The 27721-nt window shown below is 39.9% G+C and overlaps 2 protein-coding genes across 6 annotated transcripts in view; one reads left to right on the forward strand and one right to left on the reverse strand.

The window, feature by feature from the left end:
- Uso1 (USO1 vesicle transport factor) overlaps positions 1–27721 on the reverse strand; it is a 66206-nt gene that overhangs the window by 36014 nt on the left and 2471 nt on the right. For 2 of the 4 annotated variants that reach the window (XM_041671311.1, XM_041671313.1), the window contains exons 2-9: positions 17912–17998; positions 17555–17619; positions 12752–12828; positions 10430–10441; positions 3670–3770; positions 3160–3262; positions 2955–3010; positions 1271–1391 (exon numbers count right to left, since the gene is read on the reverse strand). In XM_041671311.1, coding sequence (XP_041527245.1) covers positions 1271–1391; positions 2955–3010; positions 3160–3262; positions 3670–3770; positions 10430–10441; positions 12752–12828; positions 17555–17619; positions 17912–17998 — 622 coding nt within the window. The remainder of the gene's footprint in view (positions 1–1270; positions 1392–2954; positions 3011–3159; positions 3263–3669; positions 3771–10429; positions 10442–12751; positions 12829–17554; positions 17620–17911; positions 17999–27721) is intronic. The other 2 variants (XM_041671315.1, XM_041671312.1) reach the window with 1 other exon arrangement.
- On the forward strand, positions 4882–5640 carry LOC121460768 (transcription factor BTF3-like). Of its 2 annotated transcripts, XM_041671321.1 has the most exons (2): positions 4882–5266; positions 5324–5640. In XM_041671321.1, exons 1-2 carry the CDS (start codon positions 4882–4884, stop codon positions 5368–5370), a joined length of 432 nt encoding a protein of 143 aa, XP_041527255.1. In that variant the 3' UTR covers positions 5371–5640. The 2 variants fall into 2 exon arrangements, with proteins under 2 accessions (XP_041527255.1, XP_041527254.1); XM_041671320.1 differs by having other exon boundaries at positions 4882–5640.

Here is a 27721-nt window from a genome sequence, read left to right on the forward strand (position 1 = left end):
CCAAACCAAGGGAAGAGTCCAACTCCCTCGTATGATTCCCCATAAAGCAGAGGACACTCAGCACTAGGACAGGGATAATCGCACTCATCTGTCATCTGACCATCCGGTACATGCCTCAAAGATGAACAGACAGAGAACTTCCAACTATCCCAGGGGCTTCAAGTCTACTTGGTCCCCGCTAATGTACCTGACAAACAAGCATTTGCTTGTTGTGTTGTCTGAAACCACTGTCCATTCATCTGCCCTTTTGTGCCTCTAGGGCTCTAGGGCCATCCCTTCACCTTGCTCCTCCAGCTCAACTGACCCTGTATTTCCACTCCAATATTAACACCAGCAGCTGCAACCTGAAGCATGAATAGTAAGAACCCAGAGACAGATACTCGGGTCCAACCTGAAGGTCAGAAAAGCAAAGCAGCCAGCCACTGGCTCAGACCTCAGACCGAAATGGCAATCCTGCCTCCACAAATCCTCAGACTGAGACTGATCTGAGACCTGACTCTTCCTGTTTTATACTCTCCTCTAGTATTGGGATTAAAGACGTGCACCACCCTGCCCGGCCTCTATAGCTAGCTAGCATGGCTATGGGATTAAAGGTGTGTGCCACTGCTGCCTGGTCTGTAAGGCTGACCAGTGTGGCTGTTTTACTCTCTGATCTTTGGGCAAGCTTTATTTATTAAAATACAAATGAATTGCCACTACAGCAACTTCTCCAGTATTTTTGAGAAGCTCAGTTTGGTTCATTATCATACTCATACAGACTCCATGTTCTATCAGCTTCCCTGACTTCTAAAGACTCTTAACCCTGCTGTAGCCCCTTAGCTCTATGTAGTCCGTATCTACACATATAATGATATACTTACTGAGGGATATATTCTTAGTTATTAAGATGTCAATAAAGAATCCGTGTTGGCAAAGTGGGAGTATCTGCAAGTTGCTGCTTCTGAAACCATGATGCCGTGGGAGTTGACTGTTCCTCAAGGAATTCTGACATTGCAGAAGATGTGAATGTGCTCTTCTGTGTTTTGCACACGGTGCACTCACAATGCAGATAGACTCCTGTCTTCCTTCCCCACCTAGCTTAGATGTTCACAGAGCTACATTTCTTCTGTCTAAGTGAAAACTTGCCGAGGGCGCCTGTCTCACTGACTGTCCAGGCCTGTGTCCCAGAAAGGCTGAAATCATGTAGTCAAGCATATGTCCTGCTGTGAAACCATGGTGACCACCCCAAAAGAGTGAGTACCAAGCTGCCTTCACAGCCTCTCCCTCTTACCTCCGTCACTGTTTCCTTCCTCTGTAATAATGTCCAGTAGCCTCTCAAAAGCATTTTCAAAAGCAACGATCTTCTGGATTGCTCCGTTGCCCCTTGTTAGTGCCTGTAGCAGTAAGACACCCTAATGGGAAAGAAAGATGGCGTTTGCTTGAGCATGAACCTTACTAGGCACCTAAAATTACTTTAAAATCACAGAATCCTATAATAAACAGGATTTTACAAGTCCAACTGCTTCACTCTCTATATATGCAGAAAGCCGTAGAGGGCAGAGACAGTTCAACAATCTGCTTCTCTGAAGGTCATAGATCACAGAGGGATGGGGCCTTGGGAACCGTTCCTATTTAAGAGGTCTCTTTTTACCATATCTGGCAAAAACACAACGACTGCATACTTATCCATCACCATGTAGTTTCCATAAGCAGAGAGTGATCATTCTCAGACTTACTCTTCTTAAAATAACAATACAAATGACCAAATATCATCACCACATTCTAACAGAACTTCTACAGAGTTCAGGAATTCTTGCAAATACCTGGTCGCTAATTCTCAGTTTGATTTTAAATCAACAGAAAAAGAAATGAAAATTCATGCCTCATGAATAGTATGCCCTGCACAAAGTTTCCAGAAGGTACTTGTGGTGCGGCTTTTCCTCCCACAGCCTTTGTGCCCTCCTTTCCAACCTGGGGTGGGGAGAACGGCTGTCCTGCCACCACTGAGGCAGCAATCCAGGAATGCACTGCCAATTTTACAAGGACAGCCATGGTGTGGGCTTCAAGAAGCATGTCCATGGGCACTCAGAGAAATCCATAATTCGTCATGGAGGAGATGGGGCTCCAGGTGTGTGTATGGGGACTCCAGATGCGTTTACTGATAAGAGCTCAACAAAGCTATCTGGGCCAAGGAAAGAGGAATATTCCACAGTATATAATGGTAACTTATGACAGTGTTAACACAATTCAAAATCTACAGTCAATGTGGATGAGACCCCTTTGCTGCTGAATGTCAAATAGAGCTGTATAGCTGCACACAAAGGAAAGGTTAAATTAAATAAGTCTTTGCCCTTTTATCTTTTTCCAGCTTATTAAGTTGCATAAGTTTATACCTTTTGTCACTTACCATTAAGAAAACCTTATGTTACTGCTTCTTACTCATTTCTGTCTATGGATATAGGTGTTTTGCCTGCATATATGCCTTTTACTACTTGCATGCCTTATGGAGGCCATAGGACCCCTAGGAACTGGAATCACAGACAAATTATGAGCTGACATGTGGGTGCTGGGAACTGAATTCAGGTTCTCTGCAAGAGCAGTCACTATTCTGACTGCTGAGCCATCTTTCTAGCCCTATTTTTCAGTATTACACAGCAAGCACTTATGAGTTCGTAGGTGGCCAAATGGTGAAAGAGACAATAAATATCTCACGGGAAAAAGCACAGCTTCTACTTCAGAGAAATTCTGTCTCGAAAGCTTAAACATATGGAAGTAGTAAATTTGAAGAGCAAATGGTTTGTCTAACTCTAAATACTCGCTAGGCAGAAGATAAGAAAACAATACAAGTTTGAAAGGTCTAAATGACTGACCATCATCCCATCTTTCCCAAACTAACTTTTCTTAACTTAAAAAGATTTCATTTACAAAGAGAGAAAGTAAGCATCATGTGGGATCCCGCACCAAAATGAACTTACATCATTACGTATAATTTCTCTGGAATCTGCCAGTAAGTCCATAAGTCTGGAAACACCTAGAACACGAGAACAGCCATGAGGAACATACAGGCAGACTAAACGCAAACAGTGATTTAGATCACAATTTATTAAGGCATCACTTCACCCACTTCTAGAAAACGATCCTCATCTTCTTACTCAAAATTACACAGGCCAAGTCACTTACCCATGGGACTGACCAGGATAATCTGCTGCACAGGGGGCCCTAGTTGCTTTAAAAGAGAAGTCAGGAGTCTCACGCCAGGCCAGCGGACATGAAAATCAAACTCCTGCAATGGAAGAATGCCAGCTGTTTAACAATTGTAATCCCTATTTTCAAGAAAAACATTATTTTCAACTAATAATGCAATGAGAAGCTACAAGTAAAAAATAGAATTTCAGTAAACTTTACAAATGAATTTTAAGAAATAAAAAGCAGTAAGAGTTAGTGTTAATTGATTAAATCAACTAAAATGTTAATGATAAAATACTTTGTAAAACTAGAAATAAGATGCATATTATTTTAATAAATTACATATTTCCTATAGCATGCACGAGGATCTCTCACATGCATTCAAAAAACATGATACAACAAACTTTACTCCTTTGAAAGTATGTACATATTACATCCTCAGTAACATCCACAAAGCCAACAAAAGCAGCTTATTAACATGACAGGTCAATGTTCCCTATTTACCTCCAACAAAGATAACAGGAGAGTGACATTTTCTGGCTGCTTAATGAAAATTTCTGTAAACTGGCTTCCCAAATCCTCACTCTGTTTTGTAGAATTTTCTTCTGTAATATTCAAAGAACAAAGTAGTTCAACATGATGCTGTATTAAAGTATCCTTCCACTGAAGAGTTAAACAAAAATGGTCATTTTTCTGGAATATAAACAATTCAACAGTATGGCTGGTATTAGTTATACAATCATGAGTGAAAACTTTACTTGTGAACTCACTTTCAAGACCAGTTAGATTTCATATTTCCTCAAAGACACCAGGTTAGACTTTTATTAGGATAAGGGAATTGCTTAGGGTGGTAGAAATATTCTGTCTTGAATATGGTTCTACCATTTTTTTTCCTTCAGTGCTGGGGTTTTGACCAGGGCTTTGTTTATGGTGGCAAGCACTTAACCACAGTGCCACATCCCATCAAATACTACTGATTCTTTTTCTAAACTTTCAAGACTGTACAACTTCTAGAAGCAAATTTTATTTTACATAAATTATATCTCTAAATCAATAAATCTCAAAACAGTATTCACTGCTGATTTTTGTTAGTGTAATTTAATTATAAAATTAAAACAATCATCTTCAGAGCATCCAGTATTGTTTTCATATAGAACCAAGAACAGCATTTAGCAATAAAAGCAGAATTTAACACTGAATTTCTTTACAATATTAAGTTCTAAAATGACTAACATTTTAAGGACCTAAGTGGTAGTGCATGCCTATAATCCCCGCACTTATGAGGCTGAGGCAGGATGATGGCCTTGAGTGTGTCATAGCAACTGAATAAAACTAGAAAGAAAGTAAGTACTAGGAGTGGGATGCTGTGATAACGCCAGCCACAGGCTTTGTGCCTTGGACTGGTTTTGTTAGAGGATTGTGGAATACTTTGGAACTTTAGGTTGGAAAAATCATCCAACTTTTAATAAGCCTTCATTCTTGTGGGAGCCTTGAAAGAAACGAACGTTGAAAGAAATGCAAACAGTGAGGCCTGTGTTGTTTCAAAGACTCTTAAAACAGTTTGTGACATTTTGGATTAAGAATCAATAGGGGGACTTCCGGCCTCCCTCTAGCTGCCATCTTGCGTCCCTGCGTCCCTTATCTCAGCTGGTCCACCCGAGACCCCCTGAGCGCGAACCCTAGTCCCCTGCACGGCTCCATTTCCACTCTGACAAGATGAAAGAAACGATCATGAACCAGGAAAAATTGGCCAAGCTGCAGGCACAAGTGTGCATTGGTGGGAAAGGAACTGTTCGCAGAAAGAAGAAGGTGGTTCACAGAACAGCCACAGCAGATGATAAAAAACTGCAGTTCTGCTTAAAGAAGTTAGGGGTGAACAATATCTCTGGTATTGAAGAGGTGAACATGTTTACAAACCAAGGAACAGTGATCCATTTTAACAACCCTAAAGTTCAGGCGTCTCTGGCAGCAAACACCTTCACCATTACAGGCCACGCCGAGACAAAGCAACTGACAGAAATGCTTCCCAGCATTCTAAACCAGCTTGGGGCAGACAGTCTGACTAGTTTAAGGAGACTGGCTGAAGCTCTGCCCAAACAATCTGTGGATGGAAAAGCACCCCTTGCTACTGGAGAGGATGATGATGATGAAGTCCCGGACCTGGTGGAGAATTTTGATGAGGCTTCTAAGAACGAGGCAAACTGAACGGAGGGGACTTCTGAAGAAGTGACTCTTGCAGAAGTTACAGGAGCTGCTATTTTATATCATGGCTGCTTTTTAAAGGTCTTTTGTTTATGGATCTGATCAAATCTAGATCGCTAATATTTTTAAGCCCAAGCCCCTTGGACACTGCAGCTCTTTTCAGTTTTTGCTTAAACACAATTCATTCTTTGCAGCAAATTAAGCTGAAGAAGCCTGGGAATAAAGTTTGGAAAAGGGTTAATAAAATTCTTTGCCTAGTAAAAAAAAAAAAAAGAATCAATAGGGGAAGAGATGCTCAGCAGTTAAGAGCACAGTTGCTGCTGCAGAGGACCTGGATTGGGTCCCCAGCACCCACATGGTGACTTACGACTATTCATAACTTCAGATCCCCCGTTCTAGGGGATCCAAAGTCCTCTGCTCACCCCTGCGAGCATCAGGCAAAATATTCATTCAGATATAATAAACATATCTCTTCCCAAAAGAGGAATCTGTGTGTACTGATCCATTGGGGCTGAAGAATCAGCTGTGATTGATAAGAGATCAGCTTCACTGAGGCGAAGTCCACTTCACTGGGACAACAGGAAAGTCTTTCCTTAGGGTCAGTGCTGGGAAGCTGTGGTCCAAGCCTGTATCTCAAGCTGACAGTAGAATGCAGCAAGGTCTAAGAGTCCCACCATGGTACTGGATTTGAAGGCATGAAAGATGAAAGATAGGAGTGGAGGATTGAGGGAAGGTGTCACAGAGAGCAGCTTAGGTCTGAAACTCAGTCCATTGTGGCTGGCACTGTGCCCTGAGCAGGTGGTCCCAGGCTGTATTTAAGAAGCTAAGAATGAGCAGGAGCCAGCAAGCAGGATTCATCCCTGGTTTTTGCTTCAACTTCCCAACCCGACTTCCTTCAGTGATAAACTGTGACTCGGAAGGGAAAGCCAAACAAGTCCTTTCCTCCCCTAAGTGCTTTTGATTGTGGTGTTGTTACAGCTACAAAATAAACATATACAAAAGCCTAAATCATTAAAAAAAAAAGTTGATAAAAATTGATCTAATCAATTCCAGTAGTCCTGAACTAGAAGCAACTGAATACCCTCTTAAAGTTGCATACTGGGGTTGTAGAGATGGCTCAGTGGTTAACATCACTGGCTGCTCTTCCAGAGGACCCAGGCTCAATTCCCAGCACCCACATGTTGGCTCATAACTGCCTGTAACTCCAGTTCTAGGAGATCCTATGCCCTCTTCTGGCCTTGATAGGCACCAGGCATGTAAGTGGTATACAGACAAGCATACGGATAAAACACTCATAAAATAAATAAAAACAAACTAAATAAATAAATACACATAAAATAAATAAGAACAAACTAACTAAATAAATAAGTAAACTAGTCAAAGAAAGGAAAAACTACCGATTTCATGGACTCATCCTATAAAATATTTTTTTGCTAATTTAAAAAGATGTATTTACTTTTTAACTTACATGCATGAGCATTCTGCCTGCATCTGCACCATGTGCGTGCTTGGTGCTTAAAACTATTATAATGGATGACTGTGAACCACGATAAGGGCTGGGTCCTCCACAAAAGCAACAAATGCTCTTAACCCCTGAGCATCTATCTCTCCAGCCTGTGAGTTGCTTCATCAAATGCTGAAACATTTCTATGTAGGTAATTACAAACAATTAACCTATACTTTGAGCCTTGGTGAGCTTTTCAAAATATAGAAAGAATAGTGGGGCATTGTAACATGCATATGCTGAAAGCAAGAGCTTAAAGACACATGTTCCTGACAAAAGAGTTGAACAGCTTCTCAGCGCTTATAATCCTGGTAGGAATTTTGTGGGGCCTCAGAGTGGAACAGGTTGGCCTTGAACTCAGAGATCCACCTGCCTCTGCCGCCTGAGTGCTGGGATCAAAGGAGTGCACTACCACTGCCTTAAACACTCTTAAATATTCCAGGACCACTTGCCCAGAAGTGGCACCACCACAATAGCTGGGCCCTCCCACAACAATTACCAGAAGAATCATATCAATCACCTGTGTTCTTGCCTACAGGCCAACCTTATGTAGCCATTTTCTAAATTAAGTTCATTCTTCCTAGATATGCCTAGGTTTGTATCAACTTGACAAAACTAACCAGGACAACCATCAACCTTTAAAACAAAAAAAACACAGCCCTAAGGCAGGACATCCAGGATTTATTTTTTAAAACATTTTATTTTAAATATTTTATTTATTTTTGTGTGCATTGATGTTTTGCCTGCATGTATGTCAATGAGAGGACACCAGATCCCCTGGAACTGGAATTACAGGCAGTTGTGAGCTGCCATGTGGTTGCTGGGAATTGAATGAGGTCCTCTGGAAGAGCAGCTTGTGCTCTTAACCACAGAATCATCTTTCTAGGTCCAAGATTTATTTATTTTTATTTTATATGTATGGGTGTTTTCCCTGCTTGTATGCTTGAGTATCAAATGCATGCAGTGCCTGCAAAGGCCAGAAGAGGGTATAAGATCCTCTGGGACAGGAGTTAAAGAAGGTCGGGAGCCACCATCTGAGTGCTGGGAAAAAGGAGCCTAGGGCCCTGTGGAAGAGCAGCCAGGGTTTTTAACCACTGACCCATCTCTTTGACCTCAGCACTTCCAAACTTTTTTTTTTTTTTTTTTTTTTTTGGTTTTTCGAGACAGGGTTTCTCTGTGGCTTTGGAGCCTGTCCTGGCACTAGCTCTTGTAGACCAGGCTGGGGAAGCACTTCCAAACTTTAATGGATGCCTCAAACTAGCTAAGCAATAGTACACAAAGCTTTTAGTGGTAAAGTAAAATTGTTAAAACTATTAAGTTAATCATGTCTAAAAGTTGTAAATTAAAACTACAGCCATAAGAAATTTTATCTAGCTTGGCATGGTGGTACACACTTAATCCTGGCAATCTGAGAGGCAGAGGCAGGTGGATCTCTGTGAGTTGAAGGCCAGCCTGGTCTACATAGTAAGTTCCAGGTTAGCCAGTGCTATGTAGAAAAAGACCTTGTCTCAATAAGACAAAACAAAATTATATCTATTATACATACAGACAAAAGCATGAGACAAATCATCTTGTCACACTGGCATACTTATATCACAGATGATTTTATCTCTCTAATCTTAGTTTATATACTATGTGCAACACTTTCTCTAACCTGTAAAAATAGGTGATCCATTAATGTAAGTGGGAAAAATGTGATCTATTGTTAAAGCAAAGATAAACCTAAAACAGAAGAGTAAAGTCAAAGACTAGATCTTAAGTCCATATGTGTGTATATATATATATATATACCCCATATATCCTACCACTTTCCAGATCTATTTATGCAATTAGCTTTTAACTAAACACACAGATATGCTGGTCCTTAAAATGTATTTATAGGGGTATGTTTTCCAGAAGTGTAAACTGTTTGAAAAGCACTGTGGGACCTTTTAATGGATCTCCATTCCGAGTTCACAATCTATACTCTAGAGAGAAAAACTGCTGTGTAGAAGGAGGTGATCTAAAGTAGAGCACAGTGGCATATGCCTGTAATTTCAGCACTCAGAAACAGAGACAGGAGGATCACTGCAAGTTCTAAGTCAGGCTGACATACAAAATGAGTTCCAGGACAGCAAGGACCACATTACAAGACCCTATCTCAAAAATCCAAGACCCCCGCCTCCAGTCCCCTGAAAAAGAGAAGAAAAAGAGATATTCTAACTAAAGTAGACCTAAGTAACAAAGCTAGAACATCAGGTAATCTTTTACAAATGTGGCCCGACAGTTAAGCAGGTATGCCTATTTTTAAATGCTTATCTGAATTTTCTATCAACCAATTATGTAAATTACACAATTCTAAGTTCTAGTTAGAATGTAAAATTGGCCACACTTTATTCAACTGAAAAATCCATGGAGTATTTAAAAACAAGAAAGGACAGTGAGAGAGAAGACACTGTCTGTTAGCCACGTCATAGTGTATGAGGACAATGGCCAGTCTTTGGTTTGGTTAATCTGAGGAAAGAGAAACAACACCTACCTTGAGGCTGCTATGAGGCTTAAGTAAGACACTGACATGAAAGGACTCTGTGCTCTACACAAATATGAGAAAACGACAGAAACAACAACTCCTGAAGAAACAGACAAGAGTCACAGCAGTGTTCCGGGATTCTCTGATTTCAAGCAACAGACTTAAATGTCATAAAAAGTAGAAATAGCATTTTAGTATGTTAGTTTTCTGTTAGGTATTGGTAACTGTTATTTTATCTTTTTTTTTTTTTTTAAAGAATGGCTTTACACTTTTTTTGGTTTATTTATTTATTATGTATACAATGTTCTGCCTGTGTGGTGCCAGAAGAAGGCACCAGATCTCATTACAGATGGTTGTGAGCCACCATGTGGTTGCTGGGAATTGAACTCAGGACCTCTGGAAGAACAGTCAGTGTTCTTAACCGCTGAGCCATCTCTCCAGCCCCCGGTAACTGTTATTTTAAATCTAGTTTAGATAATATTTCATTCATTCTAAAATATTTAGGAATATTAGTTAAACAAAATAAGAAAATTATTTTAATTACAAAGAAAAAAACCTATGGTTAAAAGTTACTGGAAGTCAAACAGATCACAAGAGGGTAAGTATCAGTGAACTCTAGAAACCGATGTAGAAGGTCAGTACCCGGAGCACAGCTGTGCACTGGCACTTTAAAGGGACAACATCAATACACGTGTGTTCTCTGCACTGAGTGCTTTCCAGCTCACTCAGTTAAGTAGATATGTATGCATCTATGTGTATATATATTCAAATAGTGCTTATAAATAATTTGCTTTCCAGAAAGCGTATACAAAACAAATTTAAATAAAATGAATCTGGGGGAAATTTTTGATTTTATTAAAAGAAACACTAGAATTGTTTCATGGTATGGACAGAAGATTATTAAATATTCCTGTTTAATAACAGATCTGACACACTCAAACCAATGTCAGAGTTTTTAGAAGCCAGAAGAAACAGCATTTGACAGTGTCCTTTTATATTACCAGGTCTTAAGTCTAAAGCATCATGCATATGAAAATGCAAACCTTTACCTTCAACATCATCTGAAAAGGTAGATGAAAATAAATAAATAAATAAGAAGCAGGTGACAAGGAAAGCTATTCACATCTATCTGTATAAACACAGGAGCAGATCAAGGAAGCAGTGTAGTTCTTGGAAAACGAGATTCCATCATTTAAGGCAAACAGCTGAGGAGCATCCAAGACACATGGAATATACTATATTTTTAGGGCTATGAGACAGATTTATCACTAACGGGTTATAAAATATTCCCAAAATAAAGCACTCTAAATAGTTTTTAGGTCATTGGAGAGTTACCTTGCAGTAAAGCATTAAAGAGAAGGCACTGAGAATACAACTCAAGAACACATTTCTTAATATCTAGTTTTAAAAATTTTTTAAATTTACTCACTTAACTAAGAAAAAGTCCCTAAAAAAATTACTGCTACCTTTTATCCAAAGTTGTTTTCCTATTTTATCAAAGACTTTTGAATGATGAATTAAAAATAAATAGCACAGAAGCAGGCACTGTGGCACCTGCCTAAAATCCTAGCATCCAGGAAGCTGGTACACAAAGATTAGGTATGCAGGGCCAGCTTGAGCTATGCGTTGAGTTCATGCCTCAATAAAACAGTGAGAATGTCTCAAAAAATGCAAGTAAGTAAAACATAGTAATCCTAAATACACACAAGAAAAAACCACCTCCCATACCGAATATCTAAGAAATGGAGGGGTTTTAAGCCATTTTTTAACAAGTGTGCTGAGTGGCTGGGCATGGTTTGGCATGCCTTTAATCCCAGCATGTGAGAGGCAGAGGCAGGAAGATCTATGAGTTTGGAGTCAACTTGGTTTACAAAGTGAGTTCCAGGACAGCCAGAACTACACAGACCCTTGCTGTAAACAACAAAAGGTATGATGCATTTAATTTTCTCATCTGATAAACACTAGAAGAAGCAAGTACCTTTTCTTCAAGAAATATTTTTGTGTATATGTTTAAGTGGCTATGTGTTCAATTTCTTTTTCTACAGAAAATAAATTATGTTTACTAAATATTTTTGCCCTTTAGAAATTAATAAAATTCTAAGCAAGGTATACCACAGAGAAATAAAATTGTAAAAAAAGTGTACTTCATTCTATGGGACCATGACCATAACCACCCAACACATCACTCCAAACACTCACACTACCAGTACTCTGTGGGTTAACAAGCACATGCTTTTCTGGTCAACTGTTAACAAAATATGGGCAAGGTCAATATTTATTTACAATTTTGTTTTGTTATATATCAGCATAAATTAGAATTATAAAACACATGAATATGTCTGCTTTTTCCTCTAAAATAATGGAAACCCCACTAATGTCTTACTGTAACCAACACTGGCTGTGTGGAATGTTCTCAGTAGCACTAGGAAATGTTACTCACTGAGGAAATTTTCACTATTTACACAACAAAGGTACAGACATCCAACCAAGCCTCTCATGAAGTAACAAAGAAAAAATAATTTTAAAAAACCTTCCTAAATTTAATAAATTGTTGCTCTTTATAAATTAACAAAGTCTCAGGAAAATAACGGTTTAAGTATTAGGAGAGACATTCCCTAACTTGGCTTCTAACCCTTAACAGGGATCAGCCAACAGTCAAAGAGATTATTGAACTCTGTGAGGCTAATAAGAATAGTGCTTAATTACAACCCAAAGAGAAAACGCTTAGGTAAGAAGGACCGGCAGTGTGGTGCTCACCACGCCTGTAACACCAGCACTCACAAAGTAGAGGCAAGAGCATCTTGGGGTCAGCCTGATCTATACAGTGAATTCTAGGACAACCAGAGCTACACAGCGAGACCCCGTCTAGAACAACAACAACAACAACAACAAAAAAACCAAACACACAAACAAAAAAACAAACAACAAAAGAAAGAGAACAGGATCTGGAGGAGGTGAGTGAGGTGAAAGAGAATCTACTAAAACACTTTTTATTTGAAATGTCACAGTATCTGAAGAATAGCATTTAAAAGAAGGAAGGATGTAGGCGAGAAGTGGTGGAGCCTATAATCCTAATGTTCTGGAAGCTCAGGAAGGAGACTGAACTTGGCTTAGCCCAGGCCGCACAGTCCCTGATTTCAGGACAGAAACCTCACTCCACCTTGTCATACGGCTCAGATCACACACTGAGCTTCATCCTAGACACTACTCGGGACTGAGGGTAGATCTTTACTGTACTGATTAAGAGTAACTTAAAAAGAAAACACTTATGAATAGCGAACAAGTTTATAAAATAATAAACTCAACTTTAAAGCAAAATTGGCATAACCTAGTTTATACATAGAAGCACAGTAAAATAACTGGAAACTTACCTACTTCTTCCTCTTCATCATTAGATATTATATTATAGAGTGTGTCCAAAGCATAAGCTATTATTTCAGAATCAGAACTGAAAAAGAGAAATTATTATACTTACAGACTGCTGGTTGGATTTAAACTGTTGTGTTCAATTCTAGGTAGTTCCTCCAGAAGATCAACAAAATATTCATTTCTTATCTACAAAATCTAATCTAAGAAAGTAGTAGGAATGTGTACAGCTGGGTGTGGTGACTCCTGCCTGTAATCTCAGTACTTAGGAGGCAGAGGGAGGAGGAGGATGGCTGCAAGTTACAGACCAGGCTGGGTTACATAGTGAGATCTTTCTACATCATCATCATCTTCATCAGACAATAAAATAAGAGACTACACACAGATTGATTGAGAATTATAAAAATTAGGCGCTGGAGAGATGGCTCAGCGGCTAAGAGCAATGACTGCTCTTCCAAATATTCTGAATTCAATTCCTAGCAACCACATGGTGGCTCAAAACCACCTGTAATGAGATCTGGTGCCATCTTCTGGCCTGAAAGGACACATGCAGGTAGAACACTGTATACATAATAAATCTTTTTTTTTGTTTTTTGTTTTTTGTTTTTTAAATATTTATTTATTTATTATGTATGCAATATTCTGTCTGTGTGTATGCCTGTAGGCCAGAAGAGGGCACCAGACCCCATTACAGATGGCTGTGAGCCACCATGTGGTTACTGGGAATTGAACTCAGGACCTTTGGAAGAGCAGGCAATGCTCTTAACCTCTGAGCCATCTCTCCAACCCCCCCCCCCTTTTTTTTTCGTGACAGGGTTTCGCTGTAGTTTTAGAGCCTGTCCTGGAACTAGCTCTTGTAGACCAGGCTGGCCTCGAACTCACAGAGATCCGCCTGTCTATGCCTCCCAAGTGCTGGAATTAAAGGCATGTGCCACCACCGCCTGGTGTAAACAATTTTAAAAATTGTAAAAATTGCTGAGCAGTGGTAGCACATACCTTAAATCCCAGCACTTGGGAAGCAGAGAGCCAGCCTGTTCTACAGACTGAGTTCCAGGACAGCCAGGTTATACAGAAAAACCCTGTCTTGAAAACCAAAACAACCAAAAGAAAACCAACAAACAACAAAAAGAACAGAACTGTAAAAACTGAGAAATCAACTTGTCTAGTTAGAAAATAACACACATAAGACAGCAATTAAAAAGTATCTTAAAAGAATATGTGCTGGGTGGTTGTGGTGCACGCCTCTAGTCCCAGCACTTGGGAGGCAGAGGCAGGTGAGTTTGAGGCCAGCCTGATCTACAGAATGAGTTCCAGGGTAGCCAGGGCTGTTACACAGAGAAATCCTGCCTTTAAAAACAAACAAACAAACAGACAGACAAACATCTCTCCCCCCACCCCGAAAAGAATATGTGATAGAATGATTGATTATTAAACAACACGGTGTCAAGTAGGAAAAAAATCCTAAGTTTAAAAATGGACAGACAAAGGGCTAGAGAGATAGTTCACAAGTTAAGATCATTGGTTGTTCTTCTAGAAGACTCTAGTTCAATTCCCAGCACTCAACTGTCCATAATTCCAGTCCCAGGGGATCTAATGCCCTCTTCTGACCTTCATGGGCACCAGGCACAGAGATACAAACAGGCAAACACCCATATCCTTAAAAAAGACTTTCAAAAAACTAGATAGGATAATTCCATTTAGCAAACCATGAGTGTTTATTTATGTGTATGTGTGCATGTGTTTATTTTTTTAGAAGATACAGAAATTCTTATTTATAATTTGATGAAACAATTGAGCCATCTAGCTTAAATGCATTCAAAGACAAACATTGGACTAAGTGATTATGAGAAAATAAAAAGTTTTAGACTTGAGCCACCTGCTCCAACAGAAAGGAAGGACTAACTTACTACCGTGGAAGAGATGAACTAGGCTTTTATCCCCACTTATCTGTATACAACTTCTTTTTTAAGACTCATCTGAAGGAGCAGTGTATGAAGTTGACTGTTTGACGGTCTGCATTCCACTGCATCCCCGCCCCCAGCAAAGACTTCTACGTTTGACATTTGCCATGTTGGAAATGGCAAATACACTGGAGTTAGGATCAGAAGTGCATGTGTTTATTAAAATATCATATATCTATAAAGTAAACCAAGCTTTAAAACTAGTGAGCAGAGAGCCAGTTAATTTTATGTCCATGTCATTTGTATATATGTAAAATAGTGTTATCTGTAGTCTAACTTCTCTCTCTCTCTCTCTCTCTCTTTTTTTTTTTTGGATTTTTTCGAGACAGGGTTTCTCCGTAGCTTTTTGGTTCCTGTCCTGGAACTAGCTCTTGTAGACCAGGCTGGCCTTGAACTCACAGAGATCCACCAGCCTCTGCCTCCCGAGTGCTGGGATTAAAGGCGTGCGCCACCATCGCCCGGCTGTAGTCTAACTTCTCTATACTTTGTCTCCTCAAAAAAATCCTTGCAGTAAATATGCAAATTTATATAATCAAGAAACACAAGATTTTATACTTGCTGACAAATTTCAAAATCTGTCAGATTTTCCCTCTTATGGAAGATTGTTAACAGCATCCAGAGAAAGAATGTCCCAAAGGTCGCACATGAGGAAGGACAGTGAGAACGAGGATGACAGCACAGGTTATCAGAGATGGGAATACTGAAGGAAAAAGGATTTTACACAAATTATTCACGACTCTGTTTCTGAGAAATTTTGAAACACACCTTATAAGAGACAAATGAGAATCCCGAAGACTTTCTTTAACATGACCGGGGCTGCCCCTAAAAGCTCACAACTCAGGACTGGGTCTTCAACTCAGTGGTAGGACATCTGTGCAGCATGTGTAGGCTCTGACTTTAATCCTCAAGAAACCTGTGCTGGGGAGATGGCTCGGCGGGTAAAGGCCATCTCCTATGTGAACATCAAGACTTGAATCTGAATCCCCAGCACCCACATACAACAGCTCCATGGTTGTATGCGCCCGTGACCCCAGTGTTGGAATAGAGACAAGTGGATCCTAGAGCGGATCATTTAAGTAATTCCAATGATAAGAATAAATAAAGTATTTGAAATAGAATTTCCTAAAAAGGTCTAAGATTTGTATTTGGAAAATATAAAATAGCCGGGTAGTGAGGCAAAGATAGGCAGATCTCTGAGTTCAAGGCCAGCCTGGTCTACAGAGCAACCTCTAGAACAGTCAGGGCTTTACAGGGAAAGTCTGCCTTAAAAAACAAAAACAACACACACACACCAATAAATAAAAATAAATAAATTTGATTTTGGATTTCACACTACATTGAATTGGTAAAACACGATAAAAACATAGGTTACAAAGAGATCAGAGGCAAAAAATACAGTTTAAAGGTGGTAGTAGTTTTAGATGATGTCTACAGCTCTCTGATGCAGCTCTCAGAAGTCAGAGCCTTAATAAGTCACCCCTTACATGGGTACTCATTTCTGATGACTAAGTATGTGTGACCTGAGAGTAAGTAGCAGGAGTGTACTGGCTGTCTCCTTGCTCCCTTGGACCTCAGGCTCCAGAGACATTCCAGAACTGTCTTCTATCAGAGTGCCCTCAAGCAGGCTAAAGAAAGCAACATGGAGGAGTGCTGAGGCCTCTGAGCAGCAGCCATGTGACTGACCCTCCAGCACATCAAGCTGACTGCAGTCTCTGCTGATATTTCTACTACAGCTAAAGAGGCCTTCAGTCTACTTAGCTAAGTCACCCCTCAATCCCCACCCAGAAACTCTGAAACAATAAATTTTAAAGAACTTTTTCATATTCTGTAACACAGCAAAAAGCCAGGAAAATGATTTAAGGGACAGACACATTGAGGGTTGAAAACATGCTGTCTTTCTTTGGCTTACAGGTATGAATTTCAGCAGGGAGCTTCTGGTTTTTAACATAATGAAAGGGCACTTTTGACTGGGATAAATTCAAAAGAAAACATAGCTGAAGTGGGTAGATAGGCAGGAGTAGGAGGACCAGGCAAGAACTGTGGCCCTGACGCCCTGAGGACCTGTCTCCTCCCTGCAGCAAAGCGCCATGTCAGCTTTTATCTGGGTGTTGGGAACGTGTACAGCAAACACTTGTCTCCCCAGTCCTGATTCTGAATTTGAGGTCCTATGTGGGATCTCAGTGGAGTAGAAATGTGTGACAAGGAACTAAAGCTCTACAGACATTTTGTCAGAGGCAAGATATAAAAACCATCTATGCACAAGCAATTAAAACAGGAAATACAGACAAAATGTCCTAAAAACAAAGAGGCTGTTATCACTCTCTAAAGACATGCTAGATTTATAACCACTCTTGTGCATTTACTGTCCTAAAAGGAAAAAGTCTATTTAACTTACATACTGTAGCATATATTTCTAAAAATGAGTATCAGTATATTCATTCACCCAATACAAATCAAAATCTTAAAGCCATTAAGTTACAACATTACCCACTCCCCACCTTTTTTTTTCCAAGACGGGATCACATGTAGCCTCGACTAGCCTAGAACTTGCTAGAAAGCTAACGATGACCTTAAATCCTAACCCTCCTTACTGCACTTCTTAAGTGATTTGATTACATGTGTGCACTACTACATCTGGTTATTCTATCCTACTTTTATGTGTCAACTAATGCTTAGCACAGTGGCTTGTCCCTAGTATCCGATAAATGTTTACTGAAATGAGAACCAAGAGTAAAAAGTGTAGTAGTTTTAATGTTACTATCTTCTGGAATAATGATGGTTAACTACAGAACAAATTAAAAGTAAAAAAAAAAAAAATTAGAAGAAAAAATCAATACCAAAACTTACCGATCCGTTTGTAACACATGGATAAGATGTTCCATAGCTTGGATTCCCACTTCCAAGCGGTATTTCTACACAGAAAACAGGAAAGTGTTATTACTAATTATTACCAATGCACAACTGAAAAAAAGCCAATAGTAATTTGGGGCTGTAGAGATGGCTCAGTCGTTCAGGGCACTGGGTACTCTTCCAGAGTATCTGGGTTGGTCCCAGCACCCACACAGCAGCTCACAACTTTCTGTAACTCCTCCACCCTCTTCTGGCCTCTGTGAGCACTACACATGCAAGTGCTGCATACACACCTGCAGACAAAACACTCATACACAGGTGGGGTGGGGGAGGAAATAATTTAGTGTTACAAACCTTAGATAAGGATTTAAGAGCACGCACAGCATTCCTTCGGTCATCCAGTAAAGTAGATGAAGCTACTCGGTCACAGAGCTTTTGAATCTATCAATAAAAAATAAAACAGCATTACAAGAAAAAAAGGAAATCAAGTTTCGTACTCCCAAAATTATACCAGTTAATTCTGGAGAAAATCAGCAAATGGGACACTGAGGAAGTGATCTTTCCCAAGTCTATTTATTTAGGTATTATTATCAAATTACAGCGGTCGTCTCCCCCCCCCCAACACAAGAGACCTGAAAAGTGGGAGGGGCAAGTGAGAAGGCACATAAGGAAGTCAAGGCAGCTGAGGAATGAAGAGAAGTCATCGGTGGGACTAGAGCTCTGTAAAGTGCTTATCAGGATGACTGCCACCGAGAGGGGTCAAATTAAAATTCAAACCGAGCTTAAAAATAAACATCAGAGCACTAGATACAATGGTAAAACATTAAACAGCTGTCTACTAAGTGAGGAAAAGTCAAATACATTGCAGTATATTATTTGGTGAACCCAGTTATAGCTATTCAAAAGAATCAACTGTACTGACATAAAAAAGAGCATCATACAATAAAAATAAGCCATAGAAGTAGTGGTAAATGAAACCACAGAAGCAAAAGTATGTATGTAAGACAAAACTCATTTTGTATGTACACATGTGTATGTATGCATGCATGTGTGTTTGTGTCAAAGTTAGAGGACATGATCTGTGGAAAACCACTCTCTTCTTCCACCCTGTGGGTCTGAGGAATTGAACTTAGGTCTTTAAGTTTGGTGGCGTCTTTACCAACAGAACCATCCTGCCTACTCACAAACATGTATTTTTAAAATTGTACTGAAAAATTAGATATTCAAAATGACAAATATCCCATCCAAAACCCCAAATCCTGAAAAAAAAAAGTATCATTATAGAACGACAAAGCTTCTACAGAAAGCAGAGCAGACAACCTTTGCAAAGTTCAATTCATAATGGAAGTTTCAGACGTTTTGTTCCTGGGCCAGTGAGATACTTGATCAGGTGAAAGTGTTTGTTGATAAGCTTGCTGGTCTGAGAATTAACCCCACAAGTTGTCCCTGATTTTCACATGCACATCATGGCACATGCATTCAAACATGCACACACACAGCTAAATAAAACACAAATTAAAAAACTGTTTTTTACATTGCATAAAATAGAATGTTAACTACCTTCAAGCTAGTGTTCTTCTTCTTTTTAAATATTTATTTATTTATTTATTATGTATACAATATTCTGTCTGTGTGTATGACCGCAGGCCAGAAGAGGGCACCAGACCCCATTACAGATGGTTGCGAGCCACCATGTGGTTGCTGGGAATTGAACTCAGGTCCTTTGGAAGAGCAGGCAATGCTCTTAACCTCTGAGCCATCTCTCCAGCCCAAGCTAGTGTTCTTCAAGAAAAGATAGAAATATAGACTTTCATATGAAATTTTTTAAGTTTTCAAAGCTAGTTTAAAATTATTTCACATATAATAAAGTCAAATAACCTTCAAATACTAAATATGCTATTATTCCTTATGTTGAAATAGAGTATTTTTTATGTCTTCAAATTTTAAATACTAAGTGATCTTTTTTCATTGTGTTTTTGTTTTCTGAAACAGGGTTTCTCTGTGTAAGTCCTGGTTGTTCTAGAACTCACTTTGTAGACCATGCTGGTCTAGAACTCACAAAGATCCACCTGCCTCTGCCTCCCAAGTGCCAGGATTAAAAGTGAGTACCACCATCGACCAACAAAACTAAGTAATCTCAAGAATGCATCTTGTTTAATTACTTCTACTTCATAGGTAATGAAGTGGACTCAGAACTCTACTTAGGACACATTGCATCCTTATCAGTTCCCTCATCTGCACACTCACTAAAACATATTTGCAGCCACAAATCAATGACTGCAGTGCTCGTCTGAGGACAGTGCAGAGCAGTGAAAACAGACTCCACATCCAGCTGAGGCCAAGTAGGACCTTTTCAGTGTAAATAAAATTCTTCCTACACTCTGTGTAGTATTACAGTTGTAGTGTTTGTATTTGCTATTGGTGGTTTCTCTGTAACAGATGCCTCCTGGGTGCTGTCTTGAGGGCTTTTCCTAGGCACAGGAAGGTTAGAGGTGTCCTTAAGAAAAATTAGGTTCCATTAGGCGTGAGGTGCTGCTGGCCTTGAGTTAAAGACATGTTTTAAATGAAGCATCTTTAAGGAAAATAAACACAAACACAATGGGGCTATTTTTGGTTTGAGAGATTTTTGTTTCAATTTTTCTTTTAATCAAGATCTTACTCTGTGGCCCTGACCGGTCTTGAACTCACAGAGATCACCTGCCTCTGCCTCTGAGTCCTGGGATTAGAGATGTCACTACACCTGGCTAAAATAAGGTTTTGCATTGATTGGTGTGACAAAAATATGACAGTGGCTCACAGGAAGCTGACCTTGGGTTTTTCTTCAGAGGAGTACTTAAGAATGCACACTAATTCTATGTCCATGGTGGCTTGCTAAAACATAAGTGACCCAAGAGGGACAGTTAAGCAAAGGATATAAAGCCAGCCATCAGTGTTAGATATGCAGAGTAAAAGGAGGGTTTAATAGAGATTTCTTCATATTTTTTTCTCGTTAACTAGTGAAACAAAATAAATCTTGTACTAATTAAAATCAATGTATAGTCTACAATTGATGTCTTATGTAATTTCCCATTTCCAGGAATAATATCTTTTCTCCTTTTCTTCTCCCCAATAAATATGTATATACAAAGGGATAGCTTTTCAAAAGTGAAACAATTACTCTGAGATTTGCTTTTTTAAATATGTAATAATAGATATTGGATATTTATTATTATTATCAATCTACTCAGTGAAAATGATGGTTTGCCCCCCAAAACAGAATATTTATATCAGGATCATGTATGTGTGCACTTGCACTAAGGATTGAGTCCACATGCTGAGCTTACGCTGTCCCAGAGCTTGGGTTTGTGTTACCCGTAGAATGAAGTATTTGACAGCAGTGGTTTAGCTGCTGTGAGCAAGGCTAGTAGAGAGACAGGCTGAAAGGAGAAAGAAGTTTCCTTTGTCTAGTAAAAGTACAAGCTAGTTGGCAGCAGGGAACTTTGCCCCTCAGAGCCCTGAAGGGTCTAGCCATCACCTCCAGTACTATGCTAATTTGAACTGATGAAGCTGGGCGGTGGTGCACACGCCTTTAATCCCAGCACTCGGGAGGCAGGCGGATCTCTGTGAGTTCGAGGCCAGCCTGGTCTACAAAAGCTAGTTCCAGGACAGGAACCAAAAGCTACAGAGAAATCCTGTCTCGAAAATCCAAAAATAAATAAATAAATAAATAAATAAATTGAACTGATGAGGTTTCTTTATTACTATCAAGTTCAAATTCCAGGCTGAGACAAGTGGAAAGAGGAATGAAGGACACAAAGCTTCATTTACGAACATGACCTTGAAGTTATAATTTGTTGGGCAGAATGCGATCACGCTGGATACCATATTTCGAGGGAGTCAAAGTGCTCTGTGTGGACGCCATGCACAGATGCCATCAGTGAAGATGAGCAGCTGAGCACAATTACACAGCAGTGAAAAACACTCGGAGTCTTCGAGTCACAAGTTCGGAATAGAAAAAGCATATTTAATGCTACAAAAATAAAATATGTAGACCTGTGTTTGAACAGAAATGGTCAAATTTTTATAGGATCTGAGTATGAGTAATGTGTTTTCTTTCATTTGGTTGTAGCTGTCAAAAGAGAGGCAGCAAGACACTTCCTTCTGGGAGGATGAAGTCAGTCACCCTGAATTTGAGCAGCAGGTGATAAGATCTCCAACAGTGAAGGAAGAATTGCAAAGGTTAAGTGTTCAAATGTTAGCTGCTCGAGTCTCAAGTAGAGACAAACGGCAAACACTGAATGCTAGAATTGTGAACACGTCCTCCTGTGGTTCCTGAAGCTGTTTCTCCTCCAGCATCAGCCGTGGTGGCTGTAGAGTCCCTACAGGTTCTCATTTAGCTCAGGCTAGCCTTGAACTCCTAAGTGCTATGCTACCGGTGTGCTACCACAGAGTGCCGTGATGGAGTCTGCACCTACTACAGTTCAACCATGAGTGGTCCTCAAACACTAAGTACTTCAAAAGAGAGAAATAGTACTCGTCTGGAATTTTAATAGCGGATGTCTTGTACTGAAAAATGACAGTTAAATACCCATAAATAATTCTTTCTTCCTTTAATTTTGTAAAAATAATTTATTTGTATTTTTTTGTACATTGGTGTTTTGCCTGCATGTATGTCTGTGTGAGAGTGTTAGACCCCCTGGAACAGGAGTTATAGACAGTTGTGAGCTGCCATGTGGGTGCTGGGAAGGGATCCCAGGTCCACTGTAGGAGAAGCAAGGACTTGGAGGCACTGAGTTATCTCTCTAGCTCCACACTTTATTTATCGTTACTGCATGTGCAAGTATGTCTGTCAGAGAACAAGGCTCAGCCCCCTCCTTCCACCATGTGGAGACCCACTATTATTATGTATATTATCAGGATAACAATACTAACCACAACTGTAGGCTATATCCTGACTTCAGAGATGTATAAATGCTAACCTGTATTGGTAAAATATGGTGAGCTGGGTAGTTTTATGCCAACTAAACAAACTAAAGTCATCCGAGACAAAGGGAACCTTAATTAAGAAAATGCCTCCATAAGATCCCACTGTAGGCAAGCCCATAGGGCATTTTCTTTATTAGTGATTGATGAGGGAAGGCCCAGCCCATTGTGGTGGTGCCATCCCTGGTGGTCCTGGCTCTATAAGAAAGCAGGCTGAACAATGGGGATAAATCAGGAGGCAGCACTCCTTTATGGCCTCTGCATCAGCTCCTGCCTCCAGTTCATGCCCTGACTTCTTTTAGTGACTAGATGCACCTGTGCAAGCCAAATAAATAAACCCTTTCCTCCCCAGCTTGCTTTGGTCATGGTGTTTCTTCACTGCAATAGAAACTAAGACACATGGTCACTGCAGCATTTACCGCATGCTAGATGGATCCTAAAACGCTTCCTACTTTTAAACTTACTTAATCTTCATAAAGTCCCAATTAAGATTGGCACTATTCCACATCCACCTCTTAGAGACAAAGGCATGGGCCCAGCAGCTAGCAAACACAGAACATAGGGCAAGAGGAAAGCAAAGTCTGCAGACCACCTAAAACTGGCTCCCTGGCCTACATCCATGGCATTTCTAGCTACTGCTGAGTGCCAGTACCATCATTTAGCCTGGAGAGGTTGCCAGGGCTTCACCTCTGGGCTCTGGGCTCTCCTCTGCCTTGCCAGCCTCACTGGTGCTTTCACCTGCAGTGAAGGTTTGTGGCTCTCATACGAAACAACAAAATGCTATACAAGGACAAGAGCTAGTTCCAGGACAGGAACCAAAGCCACAGAGAAACCCTGTCTCGAAAAAAACAAAACAAAACAAAACAAGGATTTGTTTTTATTCTATGTGCACTGGTGTTTTACCTGCTGTAAGTCTGTGTGAGGGTGTCAGATTCCCTGGAACTGGAGATACAGACAGTTGTGAACTGCCATGTGGGTGCCAGGAATTGAACCCTGCTCCTCTGGAAGAGCAGCCAATGCTGTTAACTGCTGAGCCATCTCTCTAGCCCCCCAAAAGTTTTAAAGAGAAAAACAATTTGAGTAAAATCTAACCCAGATGAAAAGATTTATGCTTAATTAGTAATAGGTTTATCTCTGGAAAGAGAGCTTACTATAAATGCAGGAGATAGTCAAACAATTAATGGTCATTGGTATTATTTGTATATGCACACACACAGCCAAGGTGTGGTGGCACACATCTGTGATTCCAGCTACTCAGAACACTGCAGCAGGAGGACTGAGTAGAGACCAGACGGGCTACAGACTGAATCCACATCCAAAATAAAAGTCTCATCAATAAAGCACTTGAATCATGAAATTAGCATGGGTGATTATTAGAATACCTTTTTGTTAATAATTGCCACTTGAGACTCACAATTCCATTCAGCAAGTAACATGAAATAACCCACTAACAGGCAACTGAGATATACTCAGAACTGTAACTGAATGACCTGCTTGTTAAAACTAAAAATGTGTGTGTGGGGGGGCTGGTAATGTCATTTATTAATGCACAAAGGAGACTAACACCCCCCCCCCCGCGAAAAAAAAGCAATGGGGATAGCTGTGAGTAGGAAAGAAAAAAGGAGGACATGAAAATGAAAGGCTGGCCTGGAAAGAAGGCTCAGTGAGGAGGGAGCTCGCCTCACAAACCGTCAAAAGCTTCTCTCCATACCTGTGCCATGGCACGCATGCCCCCCATAATTAAAAAAAAAAAAAAAACGAAACAGAAAACGAAAAGTTGTCAAAAGGCAAAGAGGGGTACAGGGTCACATAAAAGTAGGATGAAGGTTAACTTAAATTTGCAAGACAGTGACATCACAGACTGAGAAATAGCTCAGTTTAAATTTAGAGCACTTGCTGCTCTTGCAGAGAGGTCCCAGCACCCACATGGTGATTCACAGCCATCTCTAATTCCAGTTTCAGGGGATCTGTCACCCTCTTTTGGTCTTCTTGGGCATCAGGCACACAGGCAATGCATAACCATATATCTTGGCAAAACATCGTCATACATATAAAAACAAAATAAATATTTAAAAATATCTTTTTAAAAAAACCCTCTATGTTCACTAACTTAACAAGGACTTGTTTAACACCTAGTAACAACTTACTTTAATGCTTTCTGAGAGTTTGAAACAGAGTTGTACCTTCCTAAAAAAGAACTCCCAAGGAAGACTCTTCTTGGTAGGACTAAAATAATTCATGTGAACCCACAGTTAACTTGTTAATAACGTAGTAATAGTATAAAAATGTTACGGTTAATCGACTACAAGCAAGAGCAGGGATTTGTTTCCAATGCAGCTCTGTAACTTTGAAGATGAGACAAATGAAAAAGGTCAGTTTTCTCTTCTGATGACCTCAACTACAACACAGTCCATTTCTATCACAATCACACTGGAATCTGCCAAGACACAACACTGCTTTACGTACTGTCCTTGCTTTCCCCACAAGTGAACTATTCCTAAAAGGAAAACCTTTTAACAAGACTATCATGAAATTTGTTTACCCAATAGCCTGTCTTAAATACCAGCATCTTAAAAATCTAACAGTACAGGAGCTAGAGAGATTGCTCAGTGGTTAAGAGAGTCCCAGCACCAACATGGAAGTTCATAACTGTCTGAAACTCCAGCTCCAGGGGATCCAATACTTCTCTGGCCTCCATGGGCACTAGGCACACACACGCTTATAGGCAAAACACCCACACATATAAGTTTTCAAATTAAAGTTGATTAACACTTTATACAAGGAATGTTTACAGTACTTCTTTGATATAAAAAAGAAAAAAGCGTAACTTCCCTATGATATTCGGAACAGCTAAATAAAGAGTCAGCATAACATTTTTGTATAGCTGGGCGGTGGTGGCGCACGCCTTTAATCCCAGCACTTGGAAGGCAGAAGCAGGCAGATCTCTGTGAGTTTGAAGCCAGTCTGGTCTACAAAGAACACGTTTCAGGACAGGCTCCAAAGCTAAAGAGAAACCCTGTCTCGAAAAAACAAACAAAATTTTCTGTATAGAGAATTTCCAGGCCGGGCATGGCAGTTTACAATCCCAGCATTTGAGCTGAAGCACTAGAATTCTAAGTTCAAGGCCAGCTTAGGTTACAAAACGAGACTCCGTCTCAAAAACAAGCAAACAAACACAAGCCTCTAAAAATGAACTGGTGTGTTCTCCCCTAGGAGATAACCCAGTTCAGGATGAGTGTAATTACTCCCCAAATCATACGGCTTCAAGACTTAGTCTTTTAGGTACAGAGCTGCAGATCATGGAAGACTCTTGAAAAACAGGAACTAGATAAGCATATTATATACTTAGGTCCCAGTATATACCTGCTAGGACAATTTTCCCTTTGTACATTTCCCAGAATACTAGTAGATACACGAAGTTTACTGAAGCCACAATCAGGTATGTGTGCACACACAGGGTCTAGACAGAAAACTATGAAAACAGCACCCTTTATAGCTCCATATAAGAGGCTTTTCCTGTTTCATTTGTGACCATCAGACAACACACTTTGGTAACAAACTCTGTTTTCTAGGATATCACAAAGGCTGTAAATAACATTCTCTGGAACACATCTTGGTAATGTTAGGGCACGTAAATTTTAAGTGATTCCTTTTTTTAAAGGAGCCTAAACAATTTATGTAATTAAACTTCAAAATGGGAAGTTTTGAATTTAATACATTTAATACAAACAAGTCAAAAAGACACTTTTCCTGGACATAAAAGTCATCAGAGGCAAATCACTCTCTCGTCTCTGACATTGTTATTGCAAGTCAAGCCAAGCGAGAAAACATTCCAATTAAGACACCGACCTAGTTACTAGCGTAGAGTATGGAGTAGCAACTCCAAGAGGAGTTTCAGGGCATACACTTACACTAACACTATGATGTGCCTAATCACACACTCATCAAACCAAAACTGAAAACTAAAACCTTTTTCTTTATTGTGTATGTGTGTGTGTGTGTGTGTGTGAGAGAGAGAGAGAGAGAGAGAGAGAGAGAGACAGACAGACAGAGAAAGAGAGACGCGTGGGTGTGATCACAACACGGTGTGCTTGCAGAGAGGACAGAGGACAACTCTGTCAAGCAGGTTCTCTTTTCCCACCTTTCTGTGGTTTCTGGAGACTGAAGGCTGCCAGGCTTGCATGGCAAGTGACTTATCTGCTGAGCTACTGGCCAATCCAAAACTGTGAATTTACGATTACATTCGTCACTTAAGAATTAAAAGAACGTATACTTGCATCTAGCTTGCTAGTCTTTCTGCTTTGAGTCAGTTCATCATCAACCCCCAAAGAGACGCCTGCAGCAGAGCAGTAATTCTTAGCTTTCAGCTGTCAGCCACTTTCATGGCTCAGGATCTAACTTGAAAACAGAAAGCATTCCAATGATTTATCATCAAATATACTCACATCTCTTATGGAATTTTAAAGAAACCATCTTTTAAAATGAGTACCAGTTGACAGGAGACGTAAAACTAAGAACGTGTGAGCAAGAGGTTACAGTCATCAGACATAGTGACTTTCTCTACCTTGCAGGATCAGGGGGGCATATTAAAAGGTAGTAGACTCTAAAATACAGAGTGTAAAATTAGAGACTAAAAATATCCCCTATTCCACAAACTTGCTGATGATCCTGTGATACAAACACAGATCTTCACTACTTGACTGGTTCTGAAGAACAAGTCCAAAGTCACTCTCAGCTGAGGCTAGGCACGGCATGGCACGGCACATCCGGCAATACAGCGCTTCCACATTTAGAAGACACTCAGTATGGGCTTAATTTCTACCACCCAAACCACTCCAGCCCCTATTCCCTTACACCCCACAAAAAAGGAAGAAAAAAGTATAGGCAGGAAAACAGCTAAAGCAAGCAGTATATTAGAAAACTCTCTAAGTAAAAGGTCTGATACAAAAGATTTCAGTTCAACAACTGGGGTCTCTAAAATAATAAAATGTCATTTATTTCTTTAAACCTAACATTTGAAAGTTGCTGACTATAATGTCTGTTGTTTATTTGAAATAGTACTCTAAGTAATTAATTAGTAATGTTTATGGAGGGGAATTGGGGATTTAGCTCAGTGAAGTCTGGAAAAAATTTTATGATGCTTATATTACTAGGGGAAAAAGCTGAAATACACCTGACCCTTGAACAAAAAAAGACACTGCA

This window comes from Microtus oregoni, unplaced genomic scaffold (assembly GCF_018167655.1).
Source record: "Microtus oregoni isolate MIOR12 unplaced genomic scaffold, Mior012 000021F_ref0000039, whole genome shotgun sequence".
NCBI classification, from domain to species: Eukaryota; Metazoa; Chordata; class Mammalia; order Rodentia; family Cricetidae; genus Microtus; species Microtus oregoni.

Coding starts and splice junctions, on each gene's coding strand:
- LOC121460768 (XM_041671320.1), top strand. CDS start 4,882: ATGAAAGAAACGATCATGAACCAGGAAAAATTGGCCAAGCTGCAGGCA.